The sequence below is a fragment of the Schistocerca nitens genome, chromosome 3 (genome assembly GCF_023898315.1).
Source record: "Schistocerca nitens isolate TAMUIC-IGC-003100 chromosome 3, iqSchNite1.1, whole genome shotgun sequence".
Classification (NCBI taxonomy): domain Eukaryota; kingdom Metazoa; phylum Arthropoda; class Insecta; order Orthoptera; family Acrididae; genus Schistocerca; species Schistocerca nitens.
In genome coordinates, this window is record NC_064616.1 from 514171707 (window position 1) to 514188518 (window position 16812).

The 16812-nt window shown below is 37.3% G+C and overlaps 1 protein-coding gene across 4 annotated transcripts in view; it reads left to right on the top strand.

Annotated features, from left to right (window-relative positions):
- The window catches only part of LOC126248434 (carbohydrate sulfotransferase 5-like), a 335138-nt gene that overhangs the window by 290526 nt on the left and 27800 nt on the right, over positions 1–16812 (top strand). For all 4 annotated transcript variants that reach the window (XM_049949410.1, XM_049949411.1, XM_049949408.1 and 1 more), the window contains one exon: positions 5420–5599. In XM_049949410.1, the coding sequence (XP_049805367.1) occupies positions 5420–5599 (180 nt within the window). The remainder of the gene's footprint in view (positions 1–5419; positions 5600–16812) is intronic.

Sequence of the window (16812 nt, forward strand, 5' to 3'; positions counted from 1 at the left end):
AATTTCAGTGCTGAATGCACTGTTAGACCATCATCCAGAAGTGTTGCTGCAATTTCAGATAATGCAATTGCCAGTGCAATATTTTTTCATAAGCATATGGTTTCCAAAATAAGTGAAATAAGAAAAGTTTGGCCTTTGCTTCCAGGCACATCTAGGAAATACAACCTGCAATTTTGGCTTGTAATTTCATCCATAATTCTGTCATATGCTATGCATTGTTTTGGAACCAATTTTGAAAGTTTCATTTGAAAAATTGTACCCTATTCATCAGCATGAAAGTGTGTTTCTGATAGTAAACCGCAATTGAAAAGGCCATTTTCAGATCAATTCAGCAGGGCCATTCCCAAATGTACAAGTGCTATGTTAGCAATTGCCAGTTTACTTAATTCAAACCAATGCCACATTATATATATTTCATGTGAATTGAGTGTCCAGATTCTTATTCATAGAGGGAAACAATGTAAGATGTCTTTACTCATGTAGTCTTTGCATTTTTCTCAAAGATGAATGGGAAGCACATTTTCAATATGATTGCAGATAATGTGCATATTTGTTGTGGTTCAGCTGTTTTTGATGCATCAGTGACTGAAGTGTCCCACTCTGCATCATTTCTCAGACATTCACTTCTTGGCAAGCTTCGTTATAAGTGACACATTCTTGATTGTTTACTGGTCTCAGTTCTTCTCAATGTTGGTCCACATATGTTGATTAATAGTAATTGCAAGTTATAGCATTCTGCATTGTTTGGGTGAGTAGCATCCAGATGGCCTAATATGATGATCAAATATTATTGAGTTGCTCTGTGACTGCTTTACCTTGTTTGTAATATTGAAACTTGTTTGCCGGTGCATTCCATGTGTTGTATGTTCACACTTCAGGATGAAGTAGCATCTTATGCTGTAATATTCACACAGTGAGAACAGCACAGTTAACAGTCTTGGAGGTGGTGACAATGCCATTGCATGTGCATTTTCTGTAGTGAAGCAAAAATCTGTCCATTATCAAGATGCTCGGCCTGTAAACAGCTGTTGGATGTTGTGCATGGATTGGAAATGATAAAATGCACTATACTGCACCATTGCTACTTATGTAGTGTGGCAGTTAGTAGCAATAAGTTTCATTGAGAGATGCAGTTGAATTTCTCACTCCAAAGTTGCCATATTACGTCCTTTATTAACATATTTGCAAATGTATTTGATCTATGTCATCTAACTGCAATACTTGACACTGATGTGTACTATGTACACTTTCAAGAGCACCTGTCACTATGGTACAACTCAGTGATTACTGACTTCAGCATCATTGCTCTGTACTTTCAAAATGATGAATTTGCCACCATCTTCAGTTGACCATCACTGATACAGAGGATGTACAGCAATGTCACTGATAGTCTTAGCAAGTAAGTCTCTTGGGTATTACTTCATGCATTTCCCAACTGATGTGCATGGTGAATTGTTGTTGAGTAAGCCATGTGGGCCATGAATCATGTTATTGGTGATGACTTCAAATAAGTCAGCATCAGTGTTAACATCTTGCATTTCTGCTGAGATGACTTGATCAGTTTGATGTGGTGTGACTTTTTTGATCAACCAGATCAACATGTGTGCATGTGGCCATCCCCCTTTTTTTTCTTTTTTTGGCCATTCAGTGGAATACATACTAAAGTGTATCTCTCCAAAAACATGAGTCTTGACAGTTAAATTAATTAAAGATTTCAATTTTTGTTTGAATAAAAATGTGTAAATATCATGACCATCTGAAGACGATTGTCCAGTTAACAAAAGTACTTCTATATCAGCCCACATATGATTGTATGTGAATGAAATAATCTAATCTGGGTGGCTGTGTACAAGAACATATGTCATTGCATTGCATGCATAGTCATGCATGAGCCATGGACTCCCTGTAAAAATGGCCAGTAGTATGACGGTTTTTCCCAATTCACCGGGATTCACATTGCCATCATTAACAACTGCATCACTTAAATGAACATCCTGTTTAGAATACAACTTAGTTTGATTTAATTGAATGTAAATGAGTTGTTGGGTTTTGATTTTTGCATACATATAGCTAATCTATTGATGAAACACCTATCAACATTTCAAAATATGATTTTCTGTGTTTTCATGAAATCATCAATCAGTATGAATAATAATTCATACTTCTGTCTTTCTTATGTGTTTCCTTGTCTATTTGTTGATTCCTCAATTTGATGTTAAAATGATATCTTCTCCTTGCCAAAATAAAATTGGATACTGGAGTCCACATATGAGTGATGAGTTTCTGGAACTTTCTGAACATCATACTTTCTGTGATGAAGAATTGTACCACATGAGTTAAATTCTTCACCAATTGAAATGACTGCCGCTTCATCAAATGTTGGTACATTGAACTATCTTTCATGTTGCCTGTTATGTGTTTTGTCAGCTCTAATTACAATATTGTCATCATCACCTAGCATTTACTCAAGTGCGGTTCTGAAAACCTGAATTAATTTATTGTGTTCAGCATATAAAGTTTTTAAGGTAGCAGCAGTTCCTTGTTTAGTGGCAGTATTGAATCAATAATGTTGCTTTATTTGCTCATCAGTGAAATAAATTTGAAGAAATTTGTGAATGGTGGTAGTGATCTTTGATGGTGAAAAATTTGTCCTTGCACCTTGAATTTTGTCATGTAATTCTCATGCATGTTATTTGTTGCACCAAATGATGTCATTTAGAAATATGAATTTTACTTGTGTATGCTCGACAAGATATGTTTCAGTTGGTTTGTGTCACCTGATACCAACATTGATAATGATTTGGGTAGTGAATGTGATTCTGGCAGCTCCAATTTCCCAACCATGCAGCACAGTACTGGTGTTTCAGTCTTAAATTTGGGAGCACTGCAGGGCACACACAATTTATTCCATTTTTTCCAGTAATCACACTGGATGAAGACTGCAGTCATAGTTAGCATAAAAATGGAACACACCAAGATGTAAATCAGCATGCAGTGTTCCTTGAGCAGTTTCCAGTATTTCATCACATTGCTTGTTTCTTTCAGACAAATGGGCTTCAGCATTGCATACTCTAAATGTTTCCAGTCTTGCTTCCGGTTGCTTTCCTGTTACTGAAGCTCTTCATGTCTTTTTCTCTCAGGCTTTAGATGTAGGTCAGCCATTCACTTTTTATGTGGCTGCCATAATTGATTTTACAGTAAAAATAATAATTTGTGATGACTAATACAAAATCATCTGGACAAAGAAAATAAAATGCATGTGATATCTGTTATGTTATGTTGACTGACTATTGGAATTTCATGATCAGCTCCACTTGTTATGTCACACACAAACTGAAATGTTGTTGTTTGCACTTCATTCAATTCAGTTATGCCATGCATGCACACTCATACACTGACAACACAAGAACAACTGCTAAACAATATGAAATATACACATTTGTTAAAATGGCTGACACACCACCTATAGTAAGCTGGATGTACTAAGTCAGAAGTTGTTGTGGGCCTACACACAAAAACTTGCTAAAATTTCGTTGCTGAAATGACACAAATCACCTGTTGTTAAAATGGTTCCACTAGTTCAGAAACCTAAGTAGATATGTGCTCAACAACTCGTCAAAGTTTCATTGCAATTACATGGATTGTATACTGATTAGTCAAGAACTGAAAAAGAATCGTGTAATTTACTGAAGTATGTGTTTGTGTACAAATATCAGTGTCACCATTTTTTAAAGCAAAACTAATTAATTAGTCTATGTTGCTCTCATTTATGAACTTGCAGACAAAAGATTTGAGTGTTCTAACTACTCACTTTGTCTGTTAATATGTGCCTGTATGTAGCAAAAATCCATACAATTATGGTACTAAATTTATTTCTGTATTTAAAGAAAGAGATTTAACAATAATTCTATGGTTTAGCTGTAGACATGTGAGTTATGTGTCAATAGGAATATACTTTGCTGGCCATTAAAACTGCAACACTGTGAAGATGGCATGCAACAAACATCAAATTGGCATGAAGTGTACTACTGATGCTGTATATGCAGATGATTGTCATTCCAGCACAACTGCACAAAATATATTGCAATTACACCATTTATGTTTTGTATGTAAGGAAAGGTTACACAGCACATTTCTCATTCCAAAATCGCATTTGAAAATTGTTTGTTTCTGAGAATATCATTTTATGCCTCATGTAAAAGGAGAAATGTCAACTAGCACATGCCAGAATTCAACAGCAGCCATGGTCATCATTCTTGTAAATTGCCATTCATGTCAATTGGAATCCCTGGGCTCGTCCTGATACAATGTCGATGCAACCATAGTTAATGTCATGCAGGCGTTCAATGGCCATACACAGCTAATGCTTGAGAGGGCAGACATATTGATTGCCTGACTGTGCAAAATCATACAGTCACGTCGGATACCTTTTGTCAGGAAGTGAGCTTGTTTGCGGAAGGACAAGTGTTCTTGACTTCTGGAGCACCAAAGAGTGCTAGCATGGCAACCGTTGCTGCTGCTTCCATTCACGCACCAGCAGGGAGAGATACACAACATTGGTGCAGCCGATGACATCACTGGATACATGAGTGGCTTCACATCATATTTCATACGAGTCCCAGATTTTCTTGCAGCATCACAGTGGACATATCCTTGTGCGGAGGCTCCAAGTAGAACAAAGATTGCCAGATTGTGTTCATCATTGTCACATGAGACCAGCACCTGAACTGATGCTAGAAGTTGTCATTGGTTACACAGCACAATCACATCTGGTTCACATAGTCACTAATTTTGAGACAGGTGTTACATTTATGAAGAGTTAAGGCCAGTGGCTGTTGCATAATTTCAAGGTTTATCTTTCAATAAAATAACACAGAACTGCATTATGCCCACACTGTCCTGACAATCTTAACACAGTGTGTTTTTGTCTGCTGCCCTGGCCAGGAAATTCTACTGGTCCTTCACACATTGAAAACATGTGCTAATGGGCTGCCAAAAGACCGACATACCACAATTCAAAAGCCTCTATGAGTGATCAACTCTTGCATAAAACTGAAGTGGCCCAGAATTGAAAAGACCTTTATATGTCATCCAAGCTCAGTTTGACTCAATGCTTAGCTGAGTTTGAGCTGTTTGTGGCTGCTAGATGTGGCTGATGTATGTACTAAATTTTGAACCTAAAAAATTAATCATGCATTCTTCCTACCACAATGTATACACACAATGAATGAATTTTTATTATTTGCTATCCTTCATGGTGTTGCAGTTTAAATAACCAGTTGTGTGTATGATGCTTCCAATACTTTAATGAAAATTTCTCTCTCTCATTGATCAGATAAACCTGTTATCACATTGTTTCCTTAACTTTTCTTTACTGTACCAGAGAGGAAATAAATTGTCACTTCTTTGTGCTTTTAAGTCTGAATGTACGAGTTTTGCTGCTGGTGCGTGATCCTCGTGGCACTTTGCAGTCTCGTAAGCATCGCTCATGGTGTCCGGGAAGTCCTGACTGTAGTGAACCCAGGATTCTGTGCAGTGATCTCGTTGCTGATTATGAATCTGCTAAGGAGTTTGCTGTAAAATATCCCAATCGTTTCAGGTTTGTCCTTTTTTTAGTTTATCAGTATACAGACATGCTTATAAACTCAGATATCCACAATATGCCAACTGCTATTTAATGGCATTCTCTGTAGAAGTATTTTGTGAGTAGTTGATTTAAAGTTGTAATGCACACTTATTTAGCTATTTTTGTGTTTCAAGGTTCATGTTTATGAAATATTGTTGTGTCTCGCAATGCATAAAATTATTTAACAAAGTAAGAAATATTTTGAATGAATAGATACATACTAAAAATTCATATTCAGTGCAACAAAGACTGTAAGAGTGTTTTCTACCTACAGATTGAAAGGAAACAAGATGAAACAGGGTAGCGGAGTATGTTGGCATGCAAATATAGGTCTTTTAGGATAGAGACATCCCACCACAGGCCTGATGAGATACCTTCTGAGTCCAGGCAGAATAGCATTTGTGACAGAAGACTGGAGAAAGAAAATGTTAATATAGTATTAGTTTAATGAAAGAGCGTCTATGGAAAGGTCCTGGAGCTAATCTCGCCTGTAAACAGTAACAATGATTACATAGGTCCAGGGATTTAAAAAAATGGCTGGAACCAGATGTCAGTAGCAATTAAGTTCTAATTTACAATTGGAATGTACCGGGTGATCAAAAAGTCAGAATAAATTTGAAAACTTAATAAACCACGGAGTAATGTAGATAGAGAGGTAAAAATTGACACACATGCTTGGAATGACATGGGGTTTTATTAGAGCCACCCCCTATTGCTAGACACGTGAAAGATCTCTTGCGTGCGTCGTTTGGTGATGATCATGTGCTCAGCCACCACTTTCGTCACGCTTAGCCTCTCGGGTCCCCAGACATCAGTCTGTGCGATTATTGGCTTTGGGGTTACCTGAAGTCGCAAGTGTATCGTGATCGACCGACATCTCTAGGGATGCTGAAAGACAACATCCGATGGCAATGCCTCACCATAACTCTGGACATGCTTTACAGTGCTGTTCACAACATTATTCCTCGACCACAGCTATTGTTGAGGAATGATGGTGAGCATATTGAGCATTTCCAGTAAAGAACATCATCTTTGCTTTGTCTTACTTTGTTATGCTAATTATTGCTATTCTGATCAGATGAAGTGCCATCTGTCGGACATTTTTTTGAACTTCTGTATTTTTTTGGTTCTAATAAAACCCCATGTCATTCCAAGTATGTGTGTCAATTTGTACCTCTCTATCTACATTATTCCATGATTTATTCAGTTTTCAAATTTATACTGACTTTTTGATCACCCGGTATATAGTAGAGATAGGTTTAAGGCTGGTGGTGGAGGCATTTTTATAGCCATAAAAAATACAACAACATCTAGTGAGATTAGCGCAAATAACCAGGGAAAAATAATTTGGGTGGGGGCGAGTGTTAAAGGTGGATTAAACATGGTCAATGGATGCTTTTATCGAACCCCTGCCTCAGCAGCAGCAGCAGTAGCAGAATAGTTGAGGGGACATTAGGAGAATATTTTGCATCAATTTCCTGATTTCAGGTGGAGATTTTAACTTGCCATCTATTGACTGAGAACAGAAGTGATGAGGTAGGATAGTAGGGACAGAAAACCGCGTGAAATTGTTCTAAGTGCTTTACCCAAAAATTACCTTGAGCAATTAACCAGAGAAAAATCTTGTGAAGATAATATCTTAGACCTGCTGGAGACAAAGAGACCCAAACTTTTCAATTCAGCATAGAACAGGGAATCAGTGATCTTATGGCCATTAAAACATCACTGAGTACAGCTGTAAGTAGGAATTCAATGAAGGGCAAGAAGATCTTTCTGCTTAGCAAAAGTGACAAGAAATGGATTTCAGATTACCTGAGCAGTTAGCACAAGAATTTCATCTCCAACACTATCAATGTTGAATATCAATGGACAAAATTCAAGAGCATAGTGCAGTAGACTGCAGGCAGGTATGTGCAGAGAAAAGTTGTGAGGGATGGAAAGGCTGACTGTGGTTTGACAGCCATATTAGAAAAGTGTTGTGATAGCAGAGAGACCTTCACTGCCAATTTAAACTTAGCCAAAGCTTCACAGACAACAAAAATTAAATGAAGCCAAAATTAGTGTAAGGAGAGCCATGCATGAAGCATTCAACAAATTTGAAAGTAAAATTATGTCTACGAACTTGACAGATAATAATATGATTTTCTGGTCTTATTTTAACTCGGTAAACAGATCAAAGCCATCTGTCAAGAGTCTCTGTGACCATAATAGCACTGAAACTGTGGATGACACGAAAACTACTGAAATACTAAAGGTCTTTTTCCCAGTGTAGTTCACAGAGGAAGATCACACTGAAGTGATTCCTTTAAATTGTCACACAAATGAAAAAATGGCCAATATTGAAATAAGTGACTATGGGATAGAAAAGCAACTGAAATCACTCAACAGAAGGAAGGACACTGGATCTGATGGGTTACCAATAGAATTATAGGTAGAGTATGTGAAAAACTCACCCTTCTTCTTGCAGCAGTGTACCATTGATCTGTGGAAGAGTGAAGGGTTCCTGATGATTAGAACAAAGCACAGGTCAATCCCTATTTCAAGACCAGGTGCACAAAGCCTATATCTCTTACGTCGGTCAGTGTAGAATTTTATAACATATTTTTTATGTTCAGGTATTATTACATTTCTAGAAGCCGAAAAGTCCTCTTTACAAGCCAACATGGGTTCAAAAAACAATGATTGTCTGAAATCAGCTTTCTCTGTTCATCTCTGAGACCCAGAAAGCAGCAGATACAGGCACCCAGGTAGACACCATGCTCCTTGACTTCCAGAATGCATTTGATACAGTTTGGCACTGCTGCCTAATGAACAGAATGCAAGTGTACAGAATATCGGACAAACTGTGTGATTGGGTTGAAGAGTTTCTAGAAAACAGAACACAGCATGTTGTTCTGAACAGAGAGAAGTCTTCAGACATAAAAATAACTTTGGTTGTGCCCCAGGGGAGTGTTATAGAACCATTAATTTTCACAATATATATAAATGACTTAGTAGATAATGTTGACAGTTCCTGAAGGCTTTTCATGTATGATGCCATCATATATGGGAAAGTTGCAATGCTAGAAAATTGTTGTGAAATGCAGGAAGACCTGCAGAGGATCAATACATGGTGCAGGGAGTTTTCAATTGACCTAAACATAAACAAATGAAATGTATTATGAATACATGGACAGAAGACCTTTTATTATGCAATTACACTCTTGCAGAACAATCACTGGAAGTAGTTACTTCCATAAAATATTTAAGAGTAGATTTGAAATGTAATGACCTCATAAAATTAACTGTCAGCAAAGAAGGTACCAGAATCCTCAGGAAATGTAGTCCATCACTGAAGGGAATAACTTACAAAACATTTGTTCAAACAATATTTGCATATTGCTCATCAGTATAGGATCTGTACCAGATAGGACTGATAGAGGAAATTGAGATGTTCCAAAGACGAGCAGCACGTTTCATTACAGGTTCATTTAGCAAGCATGAAAGTGTGACGGAGATGATCAGCTAACTCTAGTGGCAGGTGCTTCAAGAAAGGCATTCTGCATCGTGGTGTAGTTAATTGTCAAAGCCCCAAGAGTGCGTGTTTGTACAAGAATAAAAAAATATATTTGTCCCTCTTACATATATCTCGTGAGAAGACCACAAGGAGAAAATTAGGGAGATTCAAGCCAATATGGAGGCTTACCAGCAATCGTTCTTCCCACAAACTATTAGTGTTGTAACAGGAAAGGGGTGACATGAAAGTAGTATGCAAAGCAAAAAGTAACCTTTGCCACATACAGCAAGGTAATTTGCAGGGTACAGAAGTAGGTATAGATCTAAATGTAGAATTAATGTTAAGAATAAACTTTTAATGAATGTAAGACCTTCAAAGCAAGGAGTTCCTTTATATGTAAAAGAGAGAGAGTTTTTGAAAAATAGAAGATTAGTGTTTAATGTCACATCAACTGTGAGGTCATTAGAGATGGAGGACTAGCACAGATTAGGTAAGGGCGAGGAAGGAAATCAGCCTTGCCCTTTCAAAGGAACCATCCCAGCATTTGCCTTAAGCAATTGAGGGAAATCTTGGAAAACGAAAACTGGATGATCAGCCGGGAATTTGAACCACCATTGTCTCAAATGTCAGTCTAGTGTGCTAACCACTGAGTCACCTCACTCTGTGTCTGCTTCGAAAACCAGTGCTGAGTTCACCTAGGGAATTACGCTAGATAGACACAGAAGGTTGTTTAGTTAATTTCATTCTTAGTTATGTATCCTACAGACAATATTCGCAGTAAGGTTTATGATGTGGGATGTGTCAATTGAACAAAAGTTGTACACACACTTGTTATCATAAATAAGTATTAATTGCTTATTTCTGTTCAAGTATTCTTCTGTAGGAAAGAAGAAGTTGTTAAGTAGAAACAACTTTAATCTTTAACTTTAATAATACTGAAGACAGTTGAGAGATACATACCAAATAAATTAATAAGTGTTTGTACCAATCCCCCGTGATGCACAAAACAGGTCAGAACTCTGGTGCAGAAGCAAAGAAAAAAGCATGCCACACTTAAAAGAATGCAGAGTCTCCAAGATTGGTGATGTTTCACTGAATCTTGAAACTTAGCATGAACTTCAATGCCAGATGCTTTTAACAGTTTCTGCAACAAAACTCTGACTAGAAATCTGGCAGAAAATCCAAAGATATAATGGCTGTATGTAAAGTACACCACTGGCAAGAGACAATCAAAATCTTCACTGTGCGATAGCAATGGAAATATTACCAATGGCAGTGCCCACTAAAGCAGAGTTACTAAACACAGTTTTACAAAATTCCTTCACCAAAGAAGATGAAGTAAATATTCCAGAATTCAAATCAAGAACAACTGCCAACATGACTAACTTAGAAGTAGATATCTTGGGTGTTGTGAAGGAGCTTAAATCACATAGTAAATGCAAGATTTCAGTTCGTTTAAGAGTATGCTGATACTATATACATATACAACTGCTTTTTCATCAAAAGATCTGTATATAAAGACTGGAAATTTGTACATGTCACAACAATATTCAAGAAAGGAAATAGAAGTAATCCACTGAATTCCAGACTCATGTCACTGATGGTGATTTGCGGTAGGATTTTGGAACAAATACTATGTTTAAACACTATGAATTACCCTGAAGAAAGTAATTTAGTGAGAAACAGCCAGCACAGGTTCAGAAAATATTGTTCTTGTGAAACATGGTTAGTTGCTTATTGACATGAAGTAATGAGTGCTATTGACATTTGGTATCAAACTGATTCCATATTTTTAAATTTCCATAAAGTTTTTGACACCAGCCCTCACAAGCAACTTCTTATCAAACTGTGTGGCTATGGAGTCATCAAGTAAAACAGAATTTAAACACAGAATTCCCCAAGAAAGGCCTTTTTCTGTTCCTGATTTATATAAATGATGTAGAAGATAGTCTGAACGTCCCTGTTAGATGGTTTGCAGATGATGCTGTCATTTACCATCTTTTAAAGTCATAAGATGATCAAAACCAACTGTATAATTATTTAGACAAGATGTCTGTATGGTGCAAAAAGTGGCAATTGACTCTAACCAATGACAAGTGTGAGGTCATCTACATGATGACTAAAAGGAATCTGTTAAATTTTGTGTTGTTGTTGTGGTCTTCAGTCCTGAGACTGGTTTGATGCAGCTCTCCATGCTACTCTATCCTGTGCAAGCTTCCTCATCTCCCAGTACCTACTGCAACCTACATCCTTCTGAATCCACTTAGTGTATTCATCTCTTGGTCTCCCTCTACGATTTTTACCCTCCACGCTGCCCTCCAATACTAAATTAGTGATCCCTTGATGCCTCAGAACATGTCCTACCAACCGATCCTTTCTTCTAGTCAAGTTGTGCCACAAACTCCTCTTCTCCCGAATTCTATTCAATACCTCCTCATTAGTTGTGTGATCTACCCATCTAATCTTCAGCGTTCTTCTGTAGCACCACATTTTGAAAGCTTCTATTCTCTTCTTGTCCAAACTATTTATTGTCCATGTTTCACTTCCATACGTGGCTACACTCCACACAAATACTTTCAGAAATGACTTCCTGACATTTAAATCTATACTCGATGTTAGCAAATGTTTCTTCTTCAGAAATGCTTTCCTTGCCACTACCAGTCTACATTTTATATCCTCTTTACTGTGACCATCATCAGTTATTTTGCTCCCCAAATAGCAAAACTCCTTTACTACTTTAAGTGTCTCATTTCCTAATCTAATTCCCTCAGCATCACCCGACTTAATTCGACTACATTCCATTATCCTCATTTTGCTTTTGTTGATGTTCATCTTATACCCTCCTTTCAAGACACTGTCCATTCCGTTCAACTGCTCTTCCAAGTCCTTTGCTGTCTCGGACAGAATTACAATGTCATTGGCAAACCTCAAAGTTTTTATCTCTTCTCCATGTATTTTAATGTCTATTCCGAACTTTTCTTTTGTTTCCTGTACTGCTTGCTCAATATACAGATTGAATAACATCGGGGAGAGGCTGCAATCCTGTCTCACTTCCTTCCCAACCACTGCTTCCCTTTCATGTCCCTCGACTCTTATAACAGCCATCTGGTTTCTGTACAAATTGTAAATAGCCTTTCGCTCCCTGTATTTTATCCCTGCCACCTTTAGAATTTGAAAGAGAGTGTTCCACTCAACATTGTCAAAAGCTTTCTCTCAGTCTACAAATGCTAGAAATGTAGGTTTGCCTTTCCTTAATCTATTTTGTAAGATAAGTCATAGGGTCAGTATTGCCTCATGTGTTCCAATATTTCTACGGAATCCAAACTGATCTTCCCTGAGGTTGGCTTCTATCAGTTTTTCCATTCGTCTGTAAAGAATTCACGTTAGTATTTTGCAGCTATGACTTATTAAACTGATAGTTCGATAATTTTCACATCTGCCAACACCTGCTTTCTTTGGGATTGGAATTATTATATTCTTCTTGCGTCTGAGGGTGTTTTGCCTGACTCATACGTTTTGCTCACCAGATGGTAGAGTTTTGTCAGGACTGGCTCTTCCAAGGCTGTCACTAGTTCTAATGGAATGTTGTCTACTCCCGGGGCCTTGTTTCAACTTAGGTCTTTCAGTGCTCTGTCAAACTCTTTATGCAGTATCATATCTCTCATTCCATCTTCATCTACATCCTCTTCCATTTCGCTAATATTGTCCTCAAGAACATCGCCCCTGTATAGACCTTCTATATACTCCTTCCACATTTCTGCTTTCCCTTCTTTGCTTTTGGTTACATAGTAAATCATGCAAATCTGAAGGCTGTCTATTCAACTAAGTATTTAGGAATTACAATTATGAATAACTTACCTGGAGTGATAACATAGATAATGTTGTGGGAAAAGTGAACCAAGTATTGCATTTTATTGGCAGAACACTTAGAATGTGTGACAAGTCTACTAAAGAGACTACCTACACTTCACTTGTCCATCCTGTTCTGGAGTATTTCTGCTCTGTGTGAGATCCTTATCACATATAATTGACAGAGGACATCAAAAAAGTTCAGAGAAGAGCAGCTTATTTTGTGTTATTGCAAAATAGGGGAGAGAGTGTAATGAATATGATACGTGAATTGGAATGGTAGTCATTAAAACAAAGCCTTTTCCATTGTGGCAAGATATTTTGATTAAATTTCAGTCACAAAGTTTCTACTTGGAATACAAAAATATTTTGTTAGTTCTCACGTACATAGAGAGAAATGATTATTATAATAAAATAAGAGACATCAGAGCTCACACAGAAAAATTTAAGTGTTAATTTTTCCAGCATGTTGTTCGAGAGTGGAACAGTAGAGAAATAGCTTCAAGATGAAAATTCCTGGCGGAGTAAAACTGTGTGCCGGACCGAGACTCGAACTCGGGACCTTTGCCTTTCACGGGCAAGTGCTCTACCAACTTCCTTCAGGAGTGCTAGTTCTGCAAGGTTCGCAGGAGAGCTTCTGTAAAGTTTGGAAGGTAGGAGACGAGGTACTGGCAGAAGTGAAGCTGTGAGGACGGGGCGTGAGTCGTGCTCGGGTTGCTCAGGTGGTAGAGCATTTGCCCACGAAAGGCAAAGGTCTCGAGCTCGAGTCTCAGTCCGGCACCCAGTTTTAATCTGCCAGGAAGTTTCATATCAGCACACACACTGCTGCAGAGTGAAAATCTCATTCCAGGTTCAAGATGGTTTGAAAAAACCTCTGTCAGGCAGTTAATTGAGAGTTGCAGAGTAGTCATGTAGATGTAGATGTAACTGTAGATATTGTTAATGTCTGTCAGATATTTCGTTTCTAAGGATGAACAGTAAAAGTTTTCTTCACTGCAATTTCCACAGAATCAAAAGCATGAAAAATTGTAGTTCATTGTATTCTGTGGCAAACTATTGTTGATGAGAGGGTGTTAGAGAGAATTTGTTCTTATTGTATCATATTTTTGAATGGCTCTATTACAGTCAAAGTCAAATTGACTTTTGACAGTAAGTTTCACCAGTGAATAAATACACTTTGAGGCTGTGGTTTACTTTCCCTAGCTTAAGATATGTAATACAATTCTGATTACTTTCTTTTGTGCAATTAATTATTTTTTCAAACAGATTTGCCCCAAACTGTTATTGTATGCTCATCAGTGAACTGAAATATGTAAAATATATTAACTTATTGATTTCTGTATGTCTGAACTTGGAAATTAATTGCATGGCAAAGGTAGCTGAACCTGATCATTTTAGCAGGTCTATCATATGGTGTTACCAGTTTATGTTTTCATCAACAGTTACACCCAAGAACTTTGAAATTTCTATCTTGTTTATTAAACAGTGAAAAGTCCAGGTTGGAATATCAACAATGTTATGTAAAGCATAGATTGCTACTCAACACAAAGATGACACATTGAGCTGTTGACAAGTACAATGAAAAGACTGTTATGTATTGGGTTTTTAGCCAAAGTCTTCTTCAGAAAGGAAACTTCACACAAGCAAGCACACCTTGTGCACACATGACTGCAAACTCCAGCCCGTCTGCCCAGAATGGGGGCTGGCAGCAAGATAGTGGTCATGTGTGCATGAGGTATGGTTGCTTGTATGAATGTGTGTATGTTTCCTTTCTGATGAAGGCTTTAGCCAAAAGCTCAGTGTGTTACAGTCTTTTTGATGTGCCCTATCTGCAATTCAACATGTAATCTTTATGATGAGTAGCAGTTCTGTCCTTTCTTTACTATTTCATATTGGTATGGAACAGTAATTGTTGGTGGGGATGTATGTGGTTTTTTCCTATTTTTAAAGCTAGCCCATTTGTGCAAAATCAGTTACTAAATTTTGCAACAACATCCTTTACTACTTTCCATGGTGATGAATTTTTATTTGTTTGCCGTGATTGGAAAAAATGGTTGATCACCTGCAGAAAGGACTAACAGTGTACAGTGAGGTGAAAATTATTTAATGAACCCAGCAAATGATATTAAAACTTGGATGGTAGGAAGTGATAGTAGAAACAGTTATTGACATGGATGCATTTATTAACTGGGAAAATGTTTCTGAGATGGACAAACAGGGCTTTAATGAATAACCATTGTTATGCAAAGAATGATGAGTGTCAGTGGTGTATAGTCACAGGCCTCCCATTGCAAATATACAGGACACTTTCTGAAGAATTTGTGCAGAGGTAGACAACCATCAGATGTAAACCAAGCCTAATTTTTTACGTCCATAATTCTTGCTTTCATTCAGGCATAGTTACTACGAACAGTGTGATAGTTTGTAAATGCTACCATTTTTTAGGGAAACACGATGGGGATAACCATTTATGAATGAAACTACTTTGTAATTTTATTGCGTACTATCTGCTGTTTTGTTTTTAAAAATTCTGAAGTTCTTGTCAGTTACCTGGGCATAAACCCAATAAAAATTCTTGGAAAAAAGTTGGATACAAGAGATGTTCGTGAGATGTAAATTAATATTGGTAGTTGCATTTCAATATATATTTGTTCTTTTTCTGTGTTTTGTTTTTTGCCTTTTTTGCCATTTGTGCTGCAAACATCATTTTCAGTAACTTTGTGTTCCTATTTTCCTCTCTCTCTCTCTCTCTCTCTCTCTCTCTCCCCCCCCCCCTCTCCCTCCCCCCCTCTCTTTTTCTCTTATTTATCTTCTGTTCTGACTTCTGTTACAAAATTAAATATATGTCCGCCCAAAACAGACATAAATATAAGGTATCTGTAGGTACTTTTCCATATCAATCAGCTACGTTTTACCTATATGTTCAACTGATTGTATTTTACTTATGTTCCACATTTATTACTTAATTTTCTTTTCTTATGTCTGGGAATCATACATATCTCAGTGTTTCTGCCTACATCACTTACAAATTATTTGCTTTGTTCAGATCTTTGAGGGCATTCATGAAGGGACCATCAGAATACTCTAAAATACACTGCATGTCTTCAACCTGACTGCTATAGCAAAGGATCTTCATCCTTCAGACCCCATTTTGCTAAGGTGGGCTTCTTTTCCACTCTGATATAGCATGAAAATGGCAGTTCACTGGGCATGGAATGATCATAATAAACTAAAGTGTACAACAGTAGATTTGACAAGCTGTACAGCAGTCAGAAGGCAACTGGGACTTTCTACAGATGATGATGTGTGATATTTGCTTGTTTACCAATATCCAGAGTGTATGTAAGTGCTATACTTCATTCTGAACATCACTGTGTAGTATGATATTTCATGCAATTCCAGTTTTCCTTTACATTCAAAACATATTTTAATTATGGTCCAAACACCTAAAAGAAGACAACTCTCTGAATGAATTTCAAAATGACCTCTCTTTTAGCACTCTCATCTTATTGAGTGCATTGATAGGCCATCTACTCCACTTGTCAACATATGCAATATAATTTCCAGTATTAAAATTCATTAATTCCATAAATTAGTGCATTAGAACATTCAAAAATAGAAAAAAAATGGGTCATGAGTATATTGGGCCTTCAGTCAGTGCCCATGACTACTGGCTTTCAGAACCATAAGTTCCTTTTTTCTGTTGGGTGTGATTGGGGCTCTCAGAACCTAGATTAAGATGGACTGATGATGTACTATGAGGAGGAACTCCAGGGTCTCTCTTAACCTGGAGTCTGTTGATCATGATCTGATTTTCTTCTTTCCATCAGGACACCTAGAC